The sequence below is a fragment of the Lynx canadensis genome, chromosome B4 (genome assembly GCF_007474595.2).
Source record: "Lynx canadensis isolate LIC74 chromosome B4, mLynCan4.pri.v2, whole genome shotgun sequence".
Taxonomy (NCBI): Eukaryota; Metazoa; Chordata; class Mammalia; order Carnivora; family Felidae; genus Lynx; species Lynx canadensis.
This window is the reverse complement of record NC_044309.1, coordinates 135069391-135094290: the sequence shown is the minus strand read 5'-3', so window position 1 is coordinate 135094290 and position 24900 is coordinate 135069391. Positions and strand designations below refer to the sequence as shown.

Sequence of the window (24900 nt, the reverse complement as noted above, 5' to 3'; positions counted from 1 at the left end):
CTCCCAGCCCCTAAGCCATGCAGATCACCTCAGTGCTCCGGATGGGGTGGGAAAGAAGGGGCATTTTCTGCAGCGTCCCACCCGGCAGGGGAAGTCGGGCTCCCACTCACCAGCCTCTCACTTTCCCCCATGGGAGATACTGCAGGCCAGGGGGCTCTCTCTTGGTACTGAGCTGTGCCGCCCGCGGAGAGGGGTGACTCAGGGAAGGCGAAACTGTGCCTCTCACCCTCTTTCTTGTGCCCAGTCTTGGATCATTTTACTCCCAACAGTGTGTTGGAATCTCTCTGCTGCACCCCTGCGTCCTGTCTGTGGACAATCGTCAAAATCAGTGTTCTATAGGGGGACGATGGTAGAAAACTCCCTACTTCACCGCCTTGCTGACGTCACTCCTGTCCTGCCTGTTTTTAATGATAGACCTACTGCCCGCCGTAAGCCAGACTATGAGCCAGTTGAGAACACAGATGAAGCCCAGAAGAAGTTTGGCAATGTCAAAGCCATTTCATCAGATATGTACTTTGGAAGACAAGCCCAAGCTGATGTAAGTGTCCAGAGAGTTTGTGTGTGAGCCCTATTGAGCAGGAAGCGAGCAGGGACCTGGGAGCCAGGGGAGGAGGTGACAGGCGCAGAGTGGGAGGGACTCAGACCGTGAGAGGCCCCTGGGCCCAAGGTGGTGGAGTCGGGACTGAAACCCAGGTCCTCCTGACTCCTCCCCCTCATTGCCCCAGTTGGAGAAGAGGCTAGAAGGTAGGGATCGTGTCTCATGTTTCTCTGATTCCTTTCTCAGTGTTGTGAACACACATCTATTTAATATGTTTGGAAAAAATTTCAGGCGATTTTTGATACAGCTGTAATTTACTTAACTTTTTAATTATTATTAATGAAGTTAAATGGCGTATATAGATATGTTTGGGGAGGGTATATATATTTATTTTCAGGTTGTTGCCTCTCGCCTTAGAGGAGTCTTGCTACACAGAAGGATCATACGGCAATGGAGAGGCCTAAGGTTTTTTCTGATGTCGGGGTGCTGGTGTGCTTTTGCCAAAGCTCTCGGAGGCGCGCGTCACTGCCAGGTTTCTTGGGCGACACAGGGAGCTGCTTCCTAAAGGCACTGAGTCTGTTTCGTAGCAACAGAGCTTTGCCCGGCACTTCGGGAGCTTAGAGTTACCACTTGCTCTTCCCACCCCCTAAAAGCTGCCTTATTTTAAAGCTGGCAACATTTAAGTCTACTTTGAAAGTCACGGAGCAGAGCCGATGTGGGCAGCCGTGCAGTGGCCTCTGCTGGCCGCTGGCGGGCACAGCGCCGCGACAGAGGTGCCCTGCTGCTCTCTGGTTCCCCTGCCCTGAGCAGCTGTGAAGTGACAGCTCCTCGCTGATTCTTTTTGCAGAATTGCTCACAGCCTTTGGAGCCTGATGTTTCCTATTCCTTGTCTTCTCTAGTGTGAAACCAGGGCTCGGCTGGAGAGGCTTTCGGCGAGTTCCTCCATAAGCTCAGCGGATCTGTTTGATGAGCAGAGGAAGCAGACGGCAGGTATGGGGGGGCGGGGCTGCCAACAAAGTTGGTGCCCGTCGTGTCTACGGCGTGAGTACGTTTTCTCTGCATAGAACTTTTTACTTTTCCAAGATCATCCGCAACCGTCACGTGATGCTCTTACCCCCTCTGTGAACAGAGCAGAAGTTACCGTTTCAGGCCTGGCGTGTGAGGAGACCGGGTCAGGACATTTAAGCGACGTCCCCGGGTTGCCAGAGAAGTCATCTTCCTGGAACGTGTTTCCTGGTCCAGTGCAAAGGCCGTGTCCGATTTGTGTGGTATCACAGCCCCGCGGGTCGACGGCCCTGGGCTCCTAGCTGTCACTGACCGCTCCCTGCCTGAGACCTTGAGTGTTTCATGTCATTTTCCAGTCTTCCCACACTCCTGCTCTGTGAAGCGGGTAGATACTACATCCCGCGCAAGGTGGCACTGAGGCTTGAGGTGCTATGTGTGAAGTGCCACCTGGGTGCCTGGCACCCAGGGGAGACAGAGGCAGGTAGAACAGGGGACTTCACCAGGCTCAGTCTTCGAGGGAAGGCAGAATGTGGCTGTGGAAACAGGCAGGTGCAGAGGAATCTCCTGTCTCCCCAGCCCTCTTAGGGTGCAGACCCCAGGGACGAGAGATGTCGGGGAGCCCCAGGGAGTGCACCTCAGAGCATGGGCCCATCCTGGACGTCTAGAGCCGAGCCGGTCTCTGCTTGTGCCTCTGGGTCCCTGAGCCATGACTGAGTCCTACCCAGGCCTCAGCCTGGCCAAAGGTGACGGGAAGGCTGTGTGTTCTTCCTTCGTCACAGCTCGCATTAAAGGAGCGGTGTCCTCTGAAGTCACTTCAGGAACCCACTCGGCGGGAGAGCCCAGGGGGAGGGGACCTCCAGAGCCAAATGCTCCAGGCCCAGGACCACCTGCTCCCCCTCGTCCCCAAACCTGGAGGAGCCAGGCCTGGGCACAGGTGACCAGCATGGGCAGCTGCAGAGAACAACTGTTTTCTGAGTACAGCGAGGAACAGCCTCAAGAGAGAAGGTCGTGGGACAGACCCGAGTGCCTGGAACCTTCAGTGCTGGGGTGTGGGGGATGCTGGAAGATCCACTGTGGCCCTCAGGTTCAGTAAGCACACCAGGCTGCTTGCTGCCGTGGGAAGGAGCTCTCCACCCAGGGGATGCAGGGCCCCAGGGGCAGGTGGGGGCCAGGGCCTCAGCTGCTGCAGAGAGCCCACCAGGCAGGGGTGCTCGGTGGGGCTGCGGCTCTCGGGCCGCTCTCTGGGCTGCCTTCTGCACCGAGTCCGGGTGGGGCAGGGTGGCTCCTGGACTTGTATTCTTATCTCTTGTCGGGACTTCCTCTTGTGGCCGCCTTCCCAGGTGGAGGGGTGCTGGCCCTGCGCCCTTCGGAGGGGAGCAGGGGAGCATTCCCACAGCCCCGCCTCCCCCACCCCAAAAGGGTATCAGGTCAGCCCCTCAGAACCTCAGGTGTTGAAAGTCGTCCCCCCCGCAACCAGCTGTGTGTGATTTTGTAATTCAGGTTGTTGGAAGTTTCACTCTGAACCCCTGTTTGTTTAAAAAAGGAAAAAAAAACATTTGGAGATCAAATGAAAACTCTTTCCAATTGTTGAAGGAAAATTGTGGCCGGCCCATGTATGCTTTCCTGTCCCCTTTCAGAGAACAAAGGTTCTTTAATTGTTTGGGCCCTGTGTGGGTCCCAAACTCAGGGTCACAGAAAGGGTGCCCCCCCCCCCCGCCGGCCTTCATGCTCCCTCCTCCATCCAAGCCCACGGCTCAGACCGTGGTCACCCGCGTTCGGCATCTTCCATCAAGCGCGTCATAAAAGTTGCCTTCGGTAACGACCATAAGTGTAAGTGCATTGAACAACTCTTATTAAATATTTACTTTTTGTCAAGAGTGCATTTCGGCAAACAGCAAAAGCTGGTTAAGAGACTCTTCTGGGTTTCTTATCTTAGAAGCTTTCCCATCTGTGAAATCTCAGTCATTGAGGAGATCATGGTATACTTTATAATTTCATTGTGGTGGGGGGACTGGGGAATGACTCCAGATTCGAAATGCCTCCTGGTGAAACAAAATGCTTCCTGGGGATGTGTTTAATCCAGCAGCCTGGACATTTGTCAAGGGCCCTTCCCTTTCAGGATACCGGAAGGACCAGATGAAAAACACACATAGGCACCCGCCGCCAGCCTGGCATAGCGCCGGTCCCTGTGGCCACCCTCCCAGAGCAGGGTCAGCTGGGGGAGGTGGGACTGCCATCACCTGGGTCCTGTGTCAGGAGGCAGCCACTCAGGGTACTGAATGACAGAACAGAGGCAGCTTTGGGAGAGCAGAAGCTCCAAGCCCAGTCTGTCCCCTCGGGGTTTTTCTTTTGAGAAAATGACTCTGGTTATTTGAATCTGAGCGCGTCCACCGGGAGGGCCAGAGACGCTGAGACCCTTCTCTCCTAGGCCCCACTCGCTCGTTTGCTCCGTGCACCTGTTTGCTTTGTCCCCTTAGGGCACCTTGGCTGCTCTCTTCTTTCCTCCTTACTCAGGCCCGCGGTCCAGGCATGCGACCTCTTCGGGGCCTGCAGATCTCCAAGCACTGGCCTCAGTCCGCAGCCACGTGATTTCGTTTGGTCAGGCAGTGAATGTGTTTGTCACAGCCGCGCCGTGGCGTCGCCGACCCGGAGTCGGCCGCCGGCCGGAGTCTCGTCACTTGGGCACAGGGCTGCTGTGCGGGGTGGCAGAGAGGTCACTGCCGTGATCTGTTCGTTATTAAACTCGTCACTCCTGTCATGTTGGAAACCCTTTCTTCTCTCCCTTCGTCCCCATTTCAGGGAAACGGGTACATGATCGTCTACTGAAAATCGATTGTTTGAGGAGCCGGGGCACCGTCCTGGGCTCCTCGGGCTTCCGCAGAGCGACCCTCCCACCTCCTGCAGCTACCCCTTCTCCCTTCTCCGGGCTGATTCTACCCAGAAGTCTCTGGTCGGCCCAGGTTTCACATCCTGCCCTTGCTCCCTGCCGCTTGGCTCTCAGCTCCTATGGGCCTTTCCAGGCTCAGTTCCCAGCGTTTTCCTGCTCCAGCCCTGGGTGCACGCTCCGGGCATCCTCTGCTGTCACCAGGGTAGAGGCCATCTGATGACCCCCCCCCCCCCGGACTGGACCCTAAGCCCTTCGGGGACAGGACCTGTCCGTTTTCATCTCCGTCCCCTGGCAGCTGGCATGCCTGGCACGGGGAAAGCCCTCAGGATGCGTCTTTTGAGTGAACGAATGGACAGGTAATGACGGAGCCCTGGAAGCAGGGGTGCCGGTCAGCGGGTCCCTCAGCCAGCTGAGCGCAGGAGCCACGGTCCTCACTGTGCTCGTGCCCCTTCCAGCACAAACAGGAACGTCCCCTGCCCCGGCTGTGATGTCACGTGGCCAGTGCCGGGCGCCGTGTGCACATTGCCGTGGTTCCTTCTGTGCGGAGGTGGCCTCCGAGGCTTCCACCGAGAGACGGCCCCATGGGTCCCCATCTCGGGTGACTGTGCAAAGCGGACCCCCTGCCGGCCCGTGGCGGGCACAGTGAGGTGCTAGCACGGTGTCACTTGGCCTTCCTGACTGATACAGGGCCTCCACACCAACCACGTAACGCGGCGTGGCTCGGCTGGCCCCGTCCCCCTGGACACTCCGGGGCCTCTGTCTCTGTCTTGCCACCTTTTTGGTTGCTTGAGCCAGAAACCTGGGAATCAGCCTTAATTTCTCTCTTTCCCAGCCCCCCGCTGCCAGTTGGTCCCTAAGCCTCCTCGAGACACTCAGACTCACCCACCCCACTGCCACCGGCTTCGGCTCGGCCGCAGCCACTCGTGCCTGGACGGCCTCGGTGGCCTCTAACTGCTGGCCGAGCTCTCCCGGTGCTGTTATCGGTTGATTGTCTGCCTTCCCCAGTAGGCAGTAAGCTCTGGAAAAGCAGGTTTGTGATGATGTCCTCAGCACCAAGCCCGCCGGGGGTGTAATGGGGACAGATAGATAGCAGGGAGACCGGGCACCTGACCTAGACCATAGGTCAGGGAGCCTCTTCCTGAGGAAGCAGCTTGAGCCGTCATTTCCTGGAGCCCATTGTGTAGTGTGAGCGCACTGGGGCTCTGCTGCCCTGGGCGGCCCTCAAAGGAGACACGGCACCCAGATACGAGAGGAGGAGGGAGACCTCACAGACCCGGGAGACCTTCAATCAGCTTTCACAGGTTTGCAGGCAGCAGACCTATAGGCAGAGGGCGGGAAGCCACCTCCCTGCCAGAGACCTGACACCTGTTCCGGAGTTGGCAGGCTGCTTACACTCCCAGGACTTAGATGGATAGTGAGGATTAAGTAAGGAGTAAAGGTGCACGATAACAGAGGCTAAATCAGATCTGAGTTCGTTTCCCTCTTACATGGGACTCTGGGGAGGCAGTTCAGGACATGTGCTATGTTCCCAGATGCCAAGGACCTAGGCCCTTCTCCTCTTGTTGCTCATGATCTCCTCTCCATACTTCACCTCATGCCCAATATGGTTGCTCCAGCCCTAGCCATCCCGTCTGCATCCCGGCTAGTGGGAAGAGGCAGGGAAAAGGGCAGGCCTCAGCCCTGGATGGCACTTCGGCTTACATCCCATTGGCCAGAACCCTGTCACCTGAACACACCTTGTTGCAAGGGTTAGAATTTGGGAGCTCTGTACAGAGAAGGGGAGGAGAGGAGAGGAAGGACTCTAGGGGATGGGCCGCCATCTCAGGGCACCTGGGGACTGTACCTAGTCGGTGAGAGATCATGGTCCCAGAGCTGTCCCGCCTCAGCTGTGCTCTCTTCTTTAAGTGCTTCTCAAGTTGGAGGGGCGCCAGGGTGGCTTTGTCGGTTCAGCGTCCAGCTCCGGCTCAGGTCACGATCTTGCGGTTCGTGGGTTCGAGCCCCGTGTCGGGCTCTGTGCTGACAGCTCACAGCCTGACTCCTGTGTCAGATTCTGTGTCTCTCTCTTTCTCTGCCCCTCCCCTGCTCATGCTGTCTCTCTCTGCTTCTCAAAACTAAATAAACATTAAAAAAAATTTAAAAAATTTCCCAAGTTGGAAACTTGTAAGTGGAGGTGCTTCTGCTAAGGTCCCTCCTGTGACCTCTGGTCCAGACCTACCCAGCCACTGTGGACCTCTCCAGGTAGTGGCGCAGCCGTGACCCTGCCTCTGCACACTCAGGATCTCATACTAGCTTCCTGTTTGCTCTGAAGACCCATCTGCAGGCCAGTAGCAACACTGGTGAGCGGCTGTGCTAGGATTTGAACCCAGATCCAGCGTCCAGGCTGGGCCTCCACTCTTTTATTGGCCAAGGCCTGCAAAACTTTAAAAAGTCAGCTGGAGGGGTGCCTGGGTGGCTCAGTCGGTTGAGCATCCGACTTCGGCTCAGGTCATCGTCTCAGCTCATGGGTTCGAGCCCCGCGTCGGGCTCTGTGCTGACGGCTCGGAGCCTGGAGCCCGCTTCAGCTTCTGTGTCTCCTTCTTTCTCTGCCCCTCCCCTGCTCACGCTCTGTCTCTCAAAATAAAATGTTTGAAAGAAATAAAAACAAAATTAAAAATGAATAACAAGTCAGCTGGAGGCAGAGAGGGGAGGAACCCGCACCGGCGGCCCCTCCCTGCATGGTGGGCACGGGAGCCGTGCTGGGGATCCACACTGTCCCTTCTGGGCGGCGTCCGTGTGGAAAGATAAACACGTCCATTCCGTTTTTTCTTGGAAAGGGAACTGGCTTCTGTTGCTTAAGGGGCAGGTGGGTGCGGCTGGGTCGTGCGGGGGTGGCTGGGCTTGGCACCCTAGGGCCTGCAGGGTTTGGGCTCGCTCACCGTCACGGGGCCCCTCCAGCTTTCTGTCACACCTCTGGGACGGAGCCTCAGCCCGAAACCCTGGCTGTCTGCTCCGGAGCTGCCGCCGCTCAGGTGCGATACCGCCGATGCGCTTCACTTGCACTGGTGGAAATAGGCTGATGTTTCTGCCGGCCGCCAAAGCCGAAGCAAAGAAATCCCACTGGTTCTGGCCTCAGGAAGCAAGGTGGGGGGTGAGCTTGGCTCCGGCTCAGAGTCAGAAAAGCCTCAGAGAGACACCTGTGCGTTTGGCTCCCCTCCCTAGTGAACCTCGTTCTCCTGTCCTGCAGGCTTCCCCTGCCCTGAGTGGCGGGTGACAGAGACAGCGGCCGCTGAGGTGCCTTATCCCCACCGGCAGCCCCAGAGCAAGCAAAGGCTCCTCTCCCTGAGAGATACAGGAGTCCCAGGAAGGCTCTGATCGGCCAGGCCTGGGTCACACGCCCACCCCTCTGGATGGAGTCCACGGGGCTCCCCAAGAGAAGGGAGGAGGGCTTGTACCAAAAGCGCGGGGGGGGGGGGGATGTCGAGCACTCAAAACCTAGAGATGTCCGCCCATCTGCCATTTACTGAGTATTTACCTGTCAGATCTTGTGTTCAGAGGAGGAACCAGGAGCCCAGAGAGGGTGAGAAAGCTCTCCAAAGACACACAGCTTAGAAGAGACAGTGCCAGTATTTGAACCCCTGGTGGTCCCAAGACCCAATACGACATCTGCTCTCGTACGGGGTCTTACAGCTAGTTCAGGGTGGGGCTGGCACTGAAAAGGGTCCTGACCCCACCGCAAGGTTCTTCTCCCTTCCCCCCAGCTGCTGCTCGCGGGAAGCGGGAAGCGGGAGGGGAGGGGATTCCGTGCCCTCTAAGGTCACGGAGTGCCCTGGGCACCGGTTGTGCCGCCTGTCGCCACGGTCCGGTGACAAGCGGCATCTGTTCTGTGTGCAGGAAGCTACAACCTCACGAGCGTGCTGCCCACTGCGCCTGACATGGCCCAGTTTAAGCAGGGAGTGCGATCCGTTGCTGGAAAGCTCTCGGTCTTCGCTAACGGCGTCATGACTTCCATTCAGGTCAGTGCCCCGGGGGTGACAGGAACGGAGTGGGGTGGCGGCTCCGGCGTGGAAAACGCAACTTGGACCGCTCTTCACCTGCTGGCAAATTCGATTTCCTGTCGTTGATTTATATGTTTGCTACGGTGTAACCCGGGGCGTCATGAAAACCAGAAACTGGGCTTTTATTTTTGCTTAAATGTTCTCGTTGATGACTCTAGAGGGATTTGTTACAGGAATTGATCGTATGCTGCGCTTCTTTCCTGTGTTGGAACGGAGAAATAGGAAGAAGAAAATAAAAACTGCCCATGATCCCAAGGACAGCTTCTGTTACTCTTTCGGCATATTTTATTTTAGTTCTTGATTTCTATGCACATCTTCTTAGAACTCAAAAGGATCCGGTTGTACAGATGATTTGACATTCTCCGTGGTGCTCTGCTGTGAGCATTTCTGTGTAATTCTTCAGAAGCTACCTTCTGTCGAGCGAAAATGCAGAACATTTATTTACCTCTTCCCTAATTTGGGGATTTACGTGCTATTTCGGTCTCGGAAATAAGGCAAGGATGGGGCATCCTCGCGTACCACGGCGGAAGGCCATCTCTTAAGGCTTATTTCGTGAACCTTCTGGCGTACGTCCTGTTGTTCTAGGATGCTGCCACTAATGCGAAAACGTGGCCACGGGCGGTAGGACCTAATCAGTGCGGCCTCTGGTGCCTCTGAAGGGGCTTCCCCGCTTGGGGAGGGGGTGGGGCGGCCCCCCCTGAAGAGAACCCCCTCCGCCCAGAGGTTCCTGCTGTTTTGGCTGTTGAGAACAACCTTTGGTCATGTCCCTGAGGTCAGCTGAGCCCACATCAGTCCTTCCACGTAGGTGACATCCACATTTTAGGGAAGGTCATCCCCCTTTATTTTATAGATGCAGAATCGGAGGTACGGAGGTTAAGTTGCTTCTGCAGGATCGCTCAGCTGAGCCAGAATTTCAGGGTCCAGACTCCACTTGTGTTACACCTGCCTCCCAGAGAGAGGCTCCCCACTTGGCTCCCCACCCCCACCAGATGCTTTGCGCCCCTCCCCACAGACCCTCCCACAGCGCGGGAGCCGCAGGTGGCCGCGGGGCTCGGGGACAGGATGTCCTCCTGTCCACGGCCCACACTGACCTCGGCATCAGGAAGCCCCGGCTGTGGCCACGCCCCTTCCAGTTACTGGGCTCTTTGAGGGGATGGGGGGGGGGGGGGGCGGCGTACGTTCCAGATGCCAGACAGTCGGTGTTCTGTGTTCACTGCGATGTCAGTTTGGGAACGCTGAGCGTTCGGTGCGCGTGAGAGGGAGAAACCGGTGCTGAGCGCGAGCAAACGTGCGTCTTGCTTCTCTCTCGCCAGGATCGCTACGGTTCTTAGCACCCACGCGGGGTCGTGCGTTTCCAGAAAGGCCTCTTGACGTGAACCAGTGAGCACGTCGCAGACCGCAGTGAAGACCGGACAGTTTTGCAGATTTTTCTGCTGCTTTTTCACATGGTATACATGCATTTCTGATTTCTAATATTTCCTTTGAGAAATTCTCATTTTTGATGTAGTAGAAGCTTTATTGTAATTTCTGTTTTGTGTTCCTTCCTGCCCATGCGCTCCTTTGGGCATAGCTATGTGTAGCCTTGCTTTTTTGTGGAATCTGGTTCCAGCAGCTGGGGGTCTGGAGACAAGGGCTTCTCCCACCTCTGGGGGCTGAGAGCCTTCGTTCCGGGACTGGGGGAGGGGGGGTCTCAGTGCCGTGTGACCTGTGGGCTAAGGGCTACCCCAAGCGGTGATGCTCCAGAGGCCCGGGGAAACCAAATTCACCAACACACGTTTCATTCAAAAGGGAGCAAAGAATAAAAACAACAGACCAAAAATGTCTAATTTGGCAGGTTGCTTCATTTGTATTTCCACATGTTACAGTGATTTCAAAATAATGTTTAAAGCCGTCTGTCCCTTTGTATGATCTATAAATTCAAAAATAATTTACAGTGAGCACTTTTAACAAGGCTAAGCTTCTGCATTGCCAAGGGAATTAATCTTCTGACACGGTGTTGCTGTTTGAATTTATGGGAGATGTCAGCTGAGAATCTCCTGAGTGTGTTTACGAACCGACATAGTGGACAGAATTTTAAATGAAAAAGGTAAGAAGACAGACCCACAGGAAATATCTCAGTACATGGGAGAACAGTAGTTGTAACTGGGTAGTTTTGTTAATATTTTTTATCTTAATCTTGGTTTTCAAAAAATTACAGAATGTGTATAAATGAATAAAGAAAAATAATTTGGCTGTGTTTTAGACAGCGTTAGAATATATTGTTCAGCACAGTAAAATATATTTGAAATCTGATGAACCAGAAATGTGGTTTCAACTGAATATTTTGTGAATTTTTCTTAAAAGATCAAATTTGTAGACTTCTAAATATAATAAACCCTTGCAGCAGATCGTGTTGCCTATTTTTTTTTTTTTTTTGCAAAAGCCTTTGTAATGAATCTTGTAAATCAGGGCTCATGATATAACATTGACATGCATTTGAACTATGATATAATTAGAGATGGATCTGTTTTTCATGTACATTTGGGGCCTGATGTGCAGCTGTCATTAACTGAGGTGTTGTCCCCAGGGCAGTGGCAGGTGGGGTGTCCTTGCTGAAAGTGAGGATGTGCACAGTGGCATGTCCCGAGCCCAATGTGTTACTGTAACAAGATACTACAGTCCGGGGGCTTAACGGCTCTGGAGACCAGAAGTCCAAGACCAAGGTGCCATCAGGGGTGATTTCTGGAGAGAACTCTCCCCCTGGCATGTGGAAGGCCACTTCTCTTCTCTGCCCTCATACAGAGGCTGGGCTCTGTTCCTCTCCTTACAAGGGCACCATTCCTGTGGGATCTGGGCCCCACCCTTCTATGCTCACACTTAACCTTAACTACCTCCTTAAAGGCCCATCTCCACGTAGAGTCACATTGGGAGTTAGGGCCTACACACACGAATTTCAGGAAGACACAATTCCGTCCCTAACAGTGTCTGTAAGAAATTTCCACACTGGGTTAGCCCTGCTCCAGCCAGGCTGGGGCCTGGGCTCATTCCACATCCAGGAAATCCTCCTGGATTCCTGCCCAAGGTGGTTCGCTTGCTCTAGCTCTGAAAGTGGCTTTTCCTTGAACTTCCTCACAAGGAAGGGCCTCTGCAGCCCCACCCCCCCAGCCTGGCTTGGGTACCTTTTCAGGGCCTTCTGGACCCCCTGTCCCAGGTATTCAGAGAAAACATCTCAGTGCCTGACACCTTCCCCAGCATGTGTGAGTGTGCATCGTGCGTGTGCAGGTGTGCCTCCTGCTGCACGTGGGGGGTTTTGTTTGTGTTCCTGGCCCGTTTATCCTTGGGCCTCGGTGTTTGTTTTGTTTCATTATCAGTGTGAGTGCTTCGTATATAGTAAGGATGTTGTTAATAACTGTTCTAACAAAACATGTTTTGGACCTATGGATTAAAAAAGAAAATGGAAATAGGCCAATCCAAGGGTCTGGTGGAAACCGGCCCAGCCTGGGCTGGGGGGTTAAGCCGTGGTGCTCTGGAAAAGGGGTTTATTGCGCTTTCATTCTTGGGAGCAAAGCCGGTAAGGACCGGATGATATTTCTGAGAAATTGAGAAAGCCAGGGGGCGGGGCTAGTTTTACAAAGCGTTTACCAGAACAAATTCTCCTTGGAAATGCAGAATTATTTAATCACCCTGGAGAGCGGCTGGGAACTAGATGTGAACCGAGCTGTGGGTGCGGCCCCGATTGGGCCCCGATTGGTTTCCCTCCCCGCGGGGCGGAGACCCACGGGCTCCCGGGAGGGCGAGGAGGCGCCGGGCGCGGAGCTCCACCTGCTGGGCCCGGGAGCCCGGCCTCGGCCGCTCGGCTTCCACCAACCCCCGCCCGCACGAGTGAGCTCGGCACCCCTGCCCTGCCCGCCGTGTCCTCCTCGCCCTTCTAGGCGCTCAGCCTGCAAAGCCGGCGGTCAGAGGTGACCTCCCGCCCGGAATTCCGCGGCCCCACCCCCAGGCGCACCTAGAGCCTGACGCGCTGCGGGCCGGGTCTGCTCGCTGGTCGTCCGCCCATCCCAGAGCACAAGCCCGGGTCCTCTCCCCTGGCCCCTCCCTGCGCTCCCCCTGCCAACCCACTGTGCCCCTTTCTCCCGCCCCAAGACCTTACCCCTAGATCTCTTACCCCAAGTGCAGTCTGTGCTCAAAAGTCACCTTCTCCATGACCCTGATCTCCCATTTGAAAACTGCAGCCCAAGCCCGGGCACTTCTTATCCCCCATCCTGCTTTCTGCTCCTTCCCGGAAGGTTTGCCTTCTTGCCACTCCCTCCTCTGCTGTGTGTTTCCTGCCCATTTGCCTTCCTAGCTCTGTAGAAACATCAGCGTCCTGAGGGCAGGTTGCTGAGGGCCTGCTCGCTGATTCCCTGGTGCCTAGAACGGTGTCTCTCGCACAATTTGAATGGGGGAATTTTGTCCTGCCAGCCCCACCCCCAGGGGGGGGGGGACAGGCTGCCCTTTAACCCCTGGCACTACTGTGTTAGGCCATCTCTTCCGCCGTCACCCATTCTGGTTTGTTCCCAGCCCTTTCCCTGCCCACACCCGGCTCCCAAGGCCCGCAGAGAGCGCCAGGAGCCCAGCTGCTAAGGTGCGGAGGGGTGACAAAACCCCCAGAATGCATGGTGGCCAGTGGCGTTGAGGCCAGATGAGGAATCAGGTCTGGGACCCCGGGTGACTGTGACCTCCAGGGTCAGACACTGAGGACCCGCCTCCCCCCCCCCCCAACCAGCTACTCCGGCCCTTGGGATGTGGGGTCACCGGCCTTCCTCCCCCTCCCCCACCCCCTGCAAACTGCGCATCTCTGTGGCTACGAGGCTCAGGTACCCGTGTTTGCTCTGCGTCCTGTGATCGGTTTACAAAGGCACACACAGGCTTCCTCCCTTTCTTTCCACTCCCGGTCCATTTTCCTGTTTGTAGTTCTTATCATTCTGCTTGTCCGGGTCATTTGTCTCACCTGAAACAAGAGCACCGTGGCAGGAACACCGGCCGTAGGCCTGGCACGGACAGATGGATGGACAGACGGACGGAGACAGGGACGGCGAGGGAGCAGACGCCAGGGGACTTGCTGGTTTTGCAAACAGGCTTCCGGCGCCTGATCTCCCTCCCCCTGTCTGTGCTTCTCCCTCTCCTGCGCCTGTCCACCCCCGCCCCCTGCCCCGAACCTGGGTTTGGGGCGGAGGTGAGCCCTGCTGAGTTTGCCAGCTGTGTCCCGAGGCCCTGATTCTACCTCCTCCCCACGGGACACCACCTCAGGCGCCTACGCCCTCAGTTCCTCCCTGTCACCCTCTGACCTTACCGTCGCCCAGTTAGCTGCACCCTTGTCTGCAGCACACACAGTGGGTGTGAGTGCTGGCGTGTCCCCCGGGGCTGTGCCCCAGCAGGTGCAGACGGCCCGGGGCACTGCTGAGGGAGGGAGGGCGTGCGTTTGCTCGGCACCCGGGGCTCAGTCTGAGTTTAGGCCGATACTGAGGCATTCCAGTTTGGCTCTGGATGTACTTATGGCACCCCTCCCTCGAGCCCCAACAATGCAGGCAGCCTCCTCCCTCACCTCCCCCCCACCTGGTCCTCCAAGGACACCCGTGACAGGCAGCACCTGCCCGCACCTGCCTGCACCTGCCCGCTGCTCCCACTTTGTGCCAGCAGCCCGTGGGTCTGTGGAGCCTACTTCCTGAGTGTCCCCAGCCCCATGGCCTCCGCTTGACCCACTTGACAGGAGCTCCTGCTGTCTCTGGCCAGGAGCACTGCACAGCCCAAGGGCCCCTCCTCCGGCCGGCCCCCAGCCACCCCCCTCTTGGCCCTGTAACAACTCAGGGCTCCCGTCTTCCCACCCAAGACCACCCGGCGCTCTTTTCCCCTCTGAGTCCTATACTCCTCGGTGTTGTCCAGGGACCGTGGGTCTCGGCCCCCGTGCCTCTCACAGTCCCGGGGCAGCCAGGCTCTGGGTCTCCTCCGGGCCTTTCCGCGGTTGTCACCTCCACCAGGAAGGAGCCCTCAGAGCATGTGACCAATAGTTGGTCCAGCAGGCTCCCAGGGCCCGATTCTGTCCCCCGAGTGCATTCACCATTCGGACCTCTGTCCTGCTCACACCCTCACGTTCCTCAGGCTTTTGAGGGGCAGGTCTGAGAGGCCCAAGCATGGCCCAGAGACCTCCTCTCTGGCTCCGGTGTAGTAAGTGGAGGGAAGGAAGTTCTTTTTCCTTCTACCCTCCTAGGCTCTCTGGCTGGGATGCCGTAAAAGCAGACTGGTGAGGGGTGCCTGGGTGGCTCAGTTGGTTAGGCGACTGACTTCGGCTCAGGTCGTGATCTCGCGACGCGTGAGTTCGAGCCCTGAGCTCTGAGCTGACAGCTCAGAGCCTGGAGCCTGCTTCGGATTCTGTGTCTCCCTCTCTCTCAGCCCCTTCCCTGCTTGCTCTCTGTCTCTCAAAAATAATAAACATTGAAAAAAAATTTTTTTTAAATTTTTTTAAAGAAGCTCGGGACATCAGGGAACATGCCGGGGGCTGACCTCCGAATAAGCGGGTTCAGAAAGAGAGAACAGAGAGAACAGAGGGAAGGAAATCATCACAGAAACGATTCAAGGGCATTTCCAAGAAAAAAAGGACACGGACAGGGACACGAGGTACCCAACAACACAACTCTGCCCCAGTGTCAACGCTCTGCGCACAGAATCAGGGGGTTTAACCTCAGTCCTTCAGAAGAGGCAGGGTTGACGTTTGCGTCTAATAGAGGAGGAGACCGAGGTTCAGAGATATTAAGGAAGGGGCTTGCTCAGTCACGCTGTGCCCAGACCTCCTCCTTGACCCAGCCAGAGCCCCCGAGGCCTCCCTGCCCCTCCTGGTCACTTGCCGGGCACCGGGCTCGGCCTCGCTGGCTCCTAGACGGGACCCATCGTGCCCTGGGCTTCCTCCCATAACTGGGCCGAACCCACGCCTGAAACAAGACAGCAGGTGCCTCAAAGCCTCCCACCCTGTCCAGGTTCGCCCTCCCGCCACCCGTCAGGACCCAGGAGAAATGTGTGTCTCCCCCGCCCCCACCCCATCTTGTTCCACAAACCAAAAGGAAGCCTACAGAACAAGGCCTCATCCAGGCTTAAGACTTGAACACGGGTCTCCCGGTTTTTCCGAGGAAAACTTCTGTTTTCCGTGGCCTCTCACGGCCGAGCAGCTGTGTGGCTAGGTCAGATCATGGGGCTGGGGGGTGGGGGGCGGGGGCATGAAATGCAGGACTGGAACTTGGATTCCTTGTATGTGACAGCGGCAGGGCCCCTGGGGGCCTGAGCCCCCGGTCAGAGAGTGGGGGTGGGGGCAAGAACGGCCTTCAGAGGGAAACCGAGGAAGAACGTGAGCGAAGGCGGGAGAGGAAGGCAGGCCACAGGCTTCACAGGAGATCGGGGTGGGCAGAGAGACCCGGAGGGCCTGGCAGGGTGGTGTGTGACAGGAGGCCCCGTCCCCGCATCTGCCCAGGAGAAGTCCCACCGCGGCGCACGCGTGCTCTCAGGGAGGAGCTGGCAGGCGTCCAGGACTTTCCGTCGAGCTTTGACAGGGCTTGCCGGGCACCAGACACTATTAATTCAGCCCCTCCTCTAGAGGTCTGCGTGGCAGGCACAGTACCACCTGCCTTTATACACAGGGAAACTGAGGCACGGGGAGGCAGGTGCCCGGGCCAGGCCGCTGGCAAGTCGTGGAGTGTGATTCGGGGCCTTACCCGCCACGTCCCCACCCTGCGTCTCTGGCAGGAAGTGAGTCATGCAGCCGGGTGGGGGGGGGGGAAGCCAGGGGAGGGCGGAGGGTGAGGTTGCCCACCCTGGGCCTCGTTAAGCCTGGTTACATTCAGGGGCTCCTTGGGGCTCCTGAGCTCCCGGGCAGTGCTCGGCTGGATCGTGCATTAAATCAAGCCCCTTGGCGGTGAGCCAAAAGCAGACCCGCCCTGTGACCGTCAACAAGATGGGCAGAGACCCCCCCCCCCGTGACCCTGGAGGGTCCCACACACCCTTGCATCTCTAGGGCAACGGTGACAGCTACTCCAGACCGGCAGTGCCCTGCAGGAAGGGGGGCAGCGGGACAGGAAGGGGACTGTTCGGATGCCTCTTTATGAGAAAAAAAGATGCAAAGCTGTGACTATAAAATGAGGTATTGGGGCCCCTGGGTGGCTCAGTCAAGTAGTGTCCGACTCGGCTCAGGTCTTGATCTCTCGATCCGTGAGTCTGAGCTCTGCGTCGGGCTCTGTGCCGACAGCTCGGAGCCCGGAGCCTGCTTCGGATTCTGTGTCTCCCTCTCTCTCTGCCCCTCCCTTGCCCACGCTGTCCCTCCCTCTCTTTCAAAGATAAATATTAAACAATAAATAGAAGACTTTATAAGTTATAGATAGTTTTGACCAGGCATTGGTGACAACTTAATTCCCTGCATACACTTTGACCTGCCTGGCGTTTGGGAGAATGTTCCGGCAACTAGCTTCTGACTCTGTACATTTCAACCTTTGCTGAACACCGCACGTCGCATGTTGCTGACAGTTGTACATTTCCCCCGTTACCCGTATGTCCTCTGGGCTCGGCCTGGGGGACACCATCCTATTGCCCAGAGGACACTATTTGGGTGGCGGGGACAGAGTGACGAGTGCAAACCCCATGAAAGTATTCCACTCGACCCAAACCGTTATACACCCTGGACTCAACTTCTCTGTAGCTGGACTATCAAAACACTGTGCCCACACCAAAGCCAGCCCGGTGCCCACACCCAGGGAGAGATGGGGAAGGGCGTGGGGTCAGTCAGGGTGGAAAAACATGGCGGTCGGAACCACTTGCAACAGGAATGTGTCACTTCCTCAAATTTTACAAAAGAATTGTTGTGCGTGCCTTCTCGGGGCACCTCCGAGGGCTTGGTCACAAGGTTCAAGTTTCGTGGATTTTGCATAATTGCTCCTCTGGCCCAGCGCTGTGTGAAATCACTTGGTCAAGGAAGTTCAAGGAACTTTCCTGTAAAATCGTGGGCTGAGTTTAAGCCAGAATAACCACACGTCTTAAGTCAAACTCTGGCAGACTGTAGATAGGTGGACAGGAGACATGCTTGGGTCGATGACTCAGGCCCTCACCGAGGCCCCTGAAAGGCAGCCCCACCCGGCTGAGCCTCGGAGCCTCTGACTGGCCCTCAGGCGGGTCTCAGAGGCCGAACAGAGCGAGGAGGGGAGGCCTCGGTCACCTTTAGAACTAAGCCCCCCAAATGTCCCCACATGACAGGGCCCAGAGGTACACTGGTGACAGATCACCAGGAAGGACTGGGGGCTCAAGTCATGAAGTCACGTCCCAGGGGCCCAATGCCCAACAGTTCTCAATAGGGACAGGCCGTGTGTTGGGGGCGATTGCTGAGAATCATGATTTCTCTGAGACCAGAGAAAGCTGCAGCTAGCCCCAAAGTGTGATGGGGGTGGGGGGCCAGGGTGGAGAAATCGGCCCTGGGAGGAGGTGGCCAGGGGACAGCAGTTTAGAGAGAAATGTCCCTAGGAAACCGGGGACTTTTTCAGAGACCCGGAGAGACTACCCCCTTCTAAACTTCCCATTGTCAGTGAGGCTAACTTAGAAAAGGAGCAAGACGCAGTGGGCTATTGTGTGAGAACAAGCCCCACATTTCAGGGGTGTGGTGGGAGCGGTCCCGGGTGGCAGTGAGGCGGCCCTGCGGACTGGCCCCCGCCGTCAGAACTCTCAACCTGAGCTTCTTCCCGTGGGCAGAGCTTGGCCACGGCCCACCCAGGCACCACCAGCCGAGTGCTCCGGGGCCCTGGCAGGCGGAAGACAAATTCAGGGACAAAGAGGGCTTCCCAGGCCTTGGAGGAGGGCACGCTGACTTAGTCCATTCATCGTGCAAGGCTGGGCATGACGTACGAGGCCTCACCCTGCGACCTGCCTTTCAGGAGCCAAGGGAGGGCCCAAGGGTCCAGAGCGTGGGGGTCAAAGACTCCGGGGAGACTGGCCCCAACAGAAACAAATGCCACAGTCCCTAGAGGTTCCCCAGAGACTGGGCTGCCAGGCTGGGCCCCTTCCTGCCACCAACCTGCCCAGACAGGTTCAGCAGAAAGCACAGCCCCAGCTATTGGGGGGCGGGGGGGTGGGGGGGAGGTGGGTGCGGGCTGGGCCTCAGATCAGAGAAGTTTCTGGTGCCCGCAAGCACACCGCACGGTCTCTCTGGGTGGAGAGTCCCAAATTCCTCCAGGGTGGGGCATCTGGTGAAGAGAGAAGCCAGGTTCCTGTTTGCAAGGCACAGGGGCCGGTCACCGTCGGGGGGGAACTCAGCCTGGTTTCAGTATTTGTGCAGCTGGATTCCTGCTTGCAGACGTGCAAAGAGGAGGGTCTGGGAGGTTGCCTGGGTGGCTCCGCTGGGTTGAGTGCCTGACTCTTTTTTTTTTTTTTACATTTTTTTTTTTCAAACGTTTATTTATTTTGGGACGAGACAGAGCAGCATGAACGGGGGGTAGGGGCAGAGAGAGAGGGGAGACCAGAATCCCGGAAATCTAATGTGCTCCAGGCCTCCGAGCCCATCAGCCCAGAGCCCGACGCGGGCTCGAACTCATCGGACCGCGATAGTCGTGGTACCTGGCTGAAGTCGACGCTTAACCGACTGCGGCCACCCAGGCGCCCCTAGAGTGCCTGACTCTTAAATTTCAGCTCAGGTCACGATCGCAGGGTGGTGGGATCCAGCCCTATGTCGGCTCTGCACGACATGGGGACCCTGCTTAGGATCTCTCTCTCTCTCTCTCTCTCTCTCTCTCTCCCTGTCTCTCTCTGCCCCTCCTCCCCAGTGGTGCGCCACTCGCTCTCTCTAAAATAAAATAAATTAAAATTTAAAAGAGGAGGGTCTAGAGTGGTGGGGGGAGAGCCCCGGGTGTGTGTGGGCAGGGGCAGGGTAGGGTCTGGAAAGACGGGAAGATCAAACAGGAGGACCGTGCACGGGAGGCACCTCCCCTGGTGAATCTCCTGGAAAACCATTATTCAGCAAAGCTTGGGGAGGAAAGACTGACAGGTGCGAGGGTGGCCTGGGAGGTGGAGGTGCATGAGACAGAGGCTGCCATGGGGGTTCCAGCGGACCCGATGGAGGGGTTGGGGAGTGAATCCGATGCTGGTGGAGGACGGAGATGCACCTGGCCTCAGAGACGGCGGGAAGCAGGAGCACCAGCAAGGGCGCCCGGCCCTAGTTCCACCACTGCAGACCGTTGCCCGCAGCGGCAAGAGCAGCAGGGCCAGCAGCTCTTGGACGTGACTTCCGGCCTCCGCCTCGGCCAGGAGCCCTACTGGCTCCAGGCTGGTGCAGACTCCCAAGAAAGGGCTCTGATTGGCTTTGCTCCAGCCAGGGACCCGCCCCCCGACCAATCAGGAGTGGTCGGAGGGTTGTGTACTATAAGGACTGGGGCGCTGTGGGAACCACACAGTTGGGTGGGTAGGGGTTGCCTTGGTAAGAAGGGGGAGGGTTCGGGACAGCAGATTGGGGGGTGCCCTCCTGAGGGAGGGGGCACATTGCCTGAGCGTCTACTTTGTGCAGAGACTTTAACCCCCATAAAATATTCTCACCGTCAATTCGCAGATGCAGAAAACCAAGGCTTGCACCGGGTATGGGATGGCATAGCCGGTAAAGTGGTGGAGCCGGGATCAGAGCCCCGGTCCCCGCATGCCAAAGCCTGGCTGGCCCGTGTGGGCCTCTCCTTTGTCTTTACAAACTCTCTTGTGCAGAGCCGCAAGCCTTTTTGCGAGATGGTAAGGCCTCGGAGGCGGAGACCACACTGGATCGCTTCTTCCCATCCCCAGGGCAAGGCGTTTCTGCAAGTTGAGTCTGGGCAGTACCCAGATGTCTGTCTGAGACCCCGAGGAGTTTGCGCCGGTAGAGAAAAGAACAGCACACATTGGTGACATAAATTTCAACAATGTGTGATGCAAGGCTGATAATGATGATTTTGCAGAAATCTCCCCGGTGCTCTTAATAATCATTGTCCTCGGGGCGCCTGGGTGGCTCAGTCGGTTAGGTGGCCGACTTCGGCTCAGGTCATGATCTCACGGTCTGTGAGTTCGAGCCCCGCGTCGGGCTCTGTGCTGACGGCTCAGAGCCTGGAGCCTGTTTCAGATTCTGTGTCTCCCTCTCTCTCTGCCCCTCCCCTGTTCATGCTCTGTCTCTCCCTGTCTCAAAAATAAAACGTTAAAAAAAAAAAAAAAATCATTGTCCTAAAGGCTGCAGGTGAGCGACAAGGACTGTCCTGGCCCGTTCACCTCAGCCTGATGTATTTGCATATTATTTGCCTGTTAGAGTTTACATGTGTTAAGTTTGCATTTTCTTTATTACTATAGTATTGCATTATATCCCTCCAGCTCAGAGCTGGAATCCATGGCTCAAAGTGACTCACTCGGGCCTAACCGTGGGGGTGCAATGAGACATATAAATTCTAGAACTCCGAGTGATGAGGTAACTGTAAACACGGGAGCAGAACCGTGCAAACCCAGTCGTCTGCAGGTTCTGGGCAGCAAATCCGCAGGTGTGATGCTTCCACAAAGCATCTGGAAAAGGCAGAGGCTGATGGGCTGACAATGGGGAGTAGACGCCAATTTTCTTGGATGCTTCCGGTCCTGCCTCCCAGCGCAGTGGCTGATGAAGCTTTGCCAGGACGGGTGGCAGCTCGTTTTTGAAGATGGCACCATGGCTTCTCCAGGTACACCCCCGGGTGCTATTTCTGGAACTAGCAGAAAAATCATTCTTTCCACTTCAGAACGGATCAATTTTGATGGCTAAAAGCAGAAGAGATATCCAAACTATAGAGGCACCATCGCACGTTCCAGCATATTCCACCAGAAACAGATCTGAGAGGGTAGGAAAACCTTGGGGCTAAATTGTGACCCCTCCACCCAGATTCACAAGTTGGAATCCTCAGAAGGCGATTGTATTTGGAGATAGGGTCTTCAAAGAGGTAATCACGTTAAAACAAGGTCAGTGGGGGGTGGGCCTTAATCAGTATGACTGGGGACGTTAGAAGACATCAGGGCACAGACACACACAGAGGTCAGGGAGAAGATGGCCGTCTACAAGCCAAAGCCATCAGAAGAAACCTACCCTGATGTCGGGCTTCTGGCCTCCAGAACCGGAAGAGCATGAATTTCTGGTGCTTAAGTGCCCAGCCTGTGGTGCTGTGACGGCGGCCCCAGGACACAAGTACACTGCCCCAGACAGACTCAGGTATTCCGTTCTGCAAGAACGAATTCCCTGATCCACAGGGTTGGAGGTCACAGAATATCAGCTACATCCTGGGGGGGATGATAAGAAAGACCACGCGAGGGGTCTAGTAGACATTTTTGTCGTTTGGGCAAAACCACCGACGTCTCCATTTTCGGCCTTGGTCCGACAGTTTGTAGATGAGTGAGAAGTGCTTGGTGCTTCTGGTGTCACTGAGAACCCAGGCTCAGGAAAAGAGATGGGGTGTGTGTGTGTGTGTGTGTGTGTGTGTGAACTGCCCCCTCGGCTTCAAAAGAGGAAAAGCCTCATTAACACCAGCTTTGAGGAAGCACCAAACACACGTGGAATGAGAGGGTTGTGCACAAACGTCTTTCCGTGTTTCCAGGTCTCGCAGAGGCCTCTGGGGGCTCAACGGTGCCCTCCTCCCCTTGCTTCGGTGGGGAGGGAGGTGGCGAAACACAAGGAACCAAACGGTAAGCCGGCCATGATGCGTCTTTTTATAGCAGCTGAAACGGCGCCTGTTATAGAACTGGATTTCCACGGGCAGGTGCGAGCCTCACTCAGGAACTCTGGGAACTTGGGGTGGGATCCTTTTTCCTTTTTTTCTTCCCGACACAGTTAATTCCAGTAAAAAAAGCCATTTCCCTGATGCCAACTGATTTGAGAGCATGGCGTGTCTTGATAGTATGTCGTTTTGCACGGGTCTGTTTTGTGGCCAAGTGTCGCCATTTTCACGGAAAGACAAGCGAGGAGACGTCTCGAAGATAGAAGTGTGGTACGAACAGCTCGGTCGCTGACAGTTCTGGCTCTTTCCCGAATAATCTGTTACAATCCAACCAAAATCATGAGATTTTCGCTAGCGTTTGGCAGGGACTCAACCTCCTGTGTGTCGTGCATTATTTTAAGCGCCTTATATGTTCAGACTCGTGGGATGCTTAGAATGAGTGTTCGGGGTGGCGTTTTACCAGAGTCCCAGATGAGGTCAAGTGACTTGCCCACAGCACACGGCTGTGAAGCCGGGACTCCGGAAGCACCGGCCCTCTACTTCTGGCCACATTACCGCTACCCTTTGTTTTGTTTACCAGGCCGAGGATTACATCAACCATGCAAATTATTAGCTATATCTAAATACTGTGGCAGAGCGTGAAGAAACCCACCAGAGAGACTTAGGAGTCTGCGGGCCCGAAACACCCACAGGCCAGGCGGGTGACGTGTGGTCAGTATAGCATCTGGGGCCACACCGCAGGCAGTCTCCTGGGAACCGTCCCCAGCTTCTGAGCCAGATATGACCTGAACCCCCAGAGGCCCCGTGTGAGTCAAGGTCTGGAACCCATAGGGCAGGCCCCCAGGAAGGGCGAGCAGGAGCCCTCGTGCGCTGGTTTCTTCTTCCTTCTGGAACCTTACTTTGGTTCTTAAGACCTCTCAGTTGAGGGGCGCCTGGGTGGCTCAGTTGGTTAAGCATCCGACTTCCGCTCAGGTCATGATCTCACCGTTTGTGAGTTCGAGCCCCACGTCGGGCTGTGTGCTGACAGCTCGGAGCCTGGAGCCGGCTTCGGATTCTGTGTCTCCCTCTCTCTCTGCCCCTTCCCCGCTCATGCTCTGTCTCTCTCTGTCTCTCAAAAATGAATAACATTAAAAAAAATTAAAAAAAAAAAAGACCTCTCAGTTGATAGAATCAAGAATCCCCACTTCATCCAGGATAATCTCCTTTACATAAGCCAACTGATTGCTGGCGTTAATCACATCTACAAACTACCTTCCCAGCAACAGGTGCATTAGTGTTTAATTAAATAACTGGGACAATAGTCCTGCCACGTTGACGTAAAACTGACTATCACAGGCCACAAGTCAACCCCAAGGGCCTATGGGATTTTCCAGGTTAGGGGGATTTTCCAAGATTCTGGGAATAATATGATCTAAGTAGACTTAACATGCAGCCTACAGACGATACAGATGCATTTCGGACAAGACTGTCCACCCCGTCAGCTCCGCCCGCCCCCCCCCCCCCCCCCCCCACCTCGCCTCACCGGGGGACAAGGATTTGAAGTTGTTTTCCAAAAATCGTATTTTTATTTTTTAAGTTTATTTATTTATTTTGAGAGACACAGAGAGTGCAAGCGAGGGAGGGGCAGAGAGAGAAGGGGACAGAAGATCTGAAGCGGGCTCTGTGCTGACAGCAGAGAGCCCGATGCGGGGCTCGAACACCCGAGCCAAAGTCGGACGCTTCACTGGCTGAGCCGCCCGGGCGCCCCACCGTTCCTCTTTTAAAGTAAGTTTTTGAGGGGCGCCTGGGTGGCGCAGTCGGTTAAGCGTCCGACTTCAGCCAGGTCACGATCTTGCGGTCCGTGAGTTCGAGCCCCGCGTCAGGCTCTGGGCTGATGGCTCAGAGCCTGGAGCCTGTTTCCGATTCTGTGTCTCTCTCTCTCTCTGCCCCTCCCCCATTCATGCTCTGTCTCTCTCTGTCCCAAAAAATAAATAAATGTTGAAAAAAAAAATTTAAAAAAAAAAAAAAAAAAAAAAAAAAAAAGTAAGTTTTTGAATTAAAGTATTCCGTGACTACAACAACAGCCACAGGATGAATTTTCACAAGTGCCCCCGTGAGCGGCTCCAGGAACCCCCCCCATGGGCCCCCTCGGTCACCATCTCCCCCCATGGGCCCCTCAGACCCCCATCAGCACTATCTGCTTTGCCCTTTGCGCGTGCCTGGCTTTCTCACTATTTTGTTTGTCCGCCCCGTTGCTGGGTCACTGTGGCTTGCTCCCCTCAGTGTTGTTCGTGGTTCCATGGTGTGAACGGACCACAATTTGTGCACCCATTTTGGGTGTTTCCGATTCGGGGTCGTTAGGAATGAAGCTGCTGTGAACTATCAGGTCCGAGATTGGGGGGCAACGCCAGTGCGCTTTCTGTCGCACGTACCCGGGAGCGGGATAGGCTAGGGCAGCGGGCGTGTGTCTTTGGTGAATCTTCCAGAAGTAACCAGTGCGCACTCACCAGCAGTGTGTGGGTGTTGCCGTCACTCCCCACACTCACAAGGGTCCACGGGGCTGTTCTTCTCCTGAACCCAGCTGGTGGTTGTGTGGCACTATGACCCGAGTGTGGTGCCTTTAGTTTATTTATTTTTTGGAAATTTTTTACACATCTTTATTTACTTTTGAGAGAGAGACAGAACGTGAGCAGGGGAGGGGCAGAGAGAGGAGACACAGAATCCAAAGCAGGCTCCAGG

General features: G+C 56.0%; 1 protein-coding gene across 1 annotated transcript; it reads left to right on the top strand.

Annotated features, from left to right (window-relative positions):
- The first annotated feature begins 331 nt into the window (after positions 1-331).
- On the top strand, positions 332-10851 carry LOC115517823 (ADP-ribosylation factor GTPase-activating protein 3-like). Its single transcript, XM_030320843.2, has 4 exons — positions 332-538; positions 1438-1528; positions 8301-8422; positions 9778-10851. The coding sequence occupies exons 1-4, from the start codon at positions 347-349 to the stop codon at positions 9793-9795; spliced, it is 423 nt and encodes a 140-aa protein (XP_030176703.1). The 5' UTR covers positions 332-346; the 3' UTR covers positions 9796-10851.
- The last annotated feature ends 14049 nt before the right edge of the window (positions 10852-24900 follow it).

Coding starts and splice junctions, on each gene's coding strand:
- LOC115517823 (XM_030320843.2), top strand. CDS start 347: ATGGTAGAAAACTCCCTACTTCACCGCCTTGCTGACGTCACTCCTGTC. Junction 539..1,437: donor GAAGACAAGCCCAAGCTGAT/GTAAGTGTCCAG, acceptor TGTCTTCTCTAG/TGTGAAACCAGGGCTCGGCT. Junction 1,529..8,300: donor GCAGAGGAAGCAGACGGCAG/GTATGGGGGGGC, acceptor TTCTGTGTGCAG/GAAGCTACAACCTCACGAGC.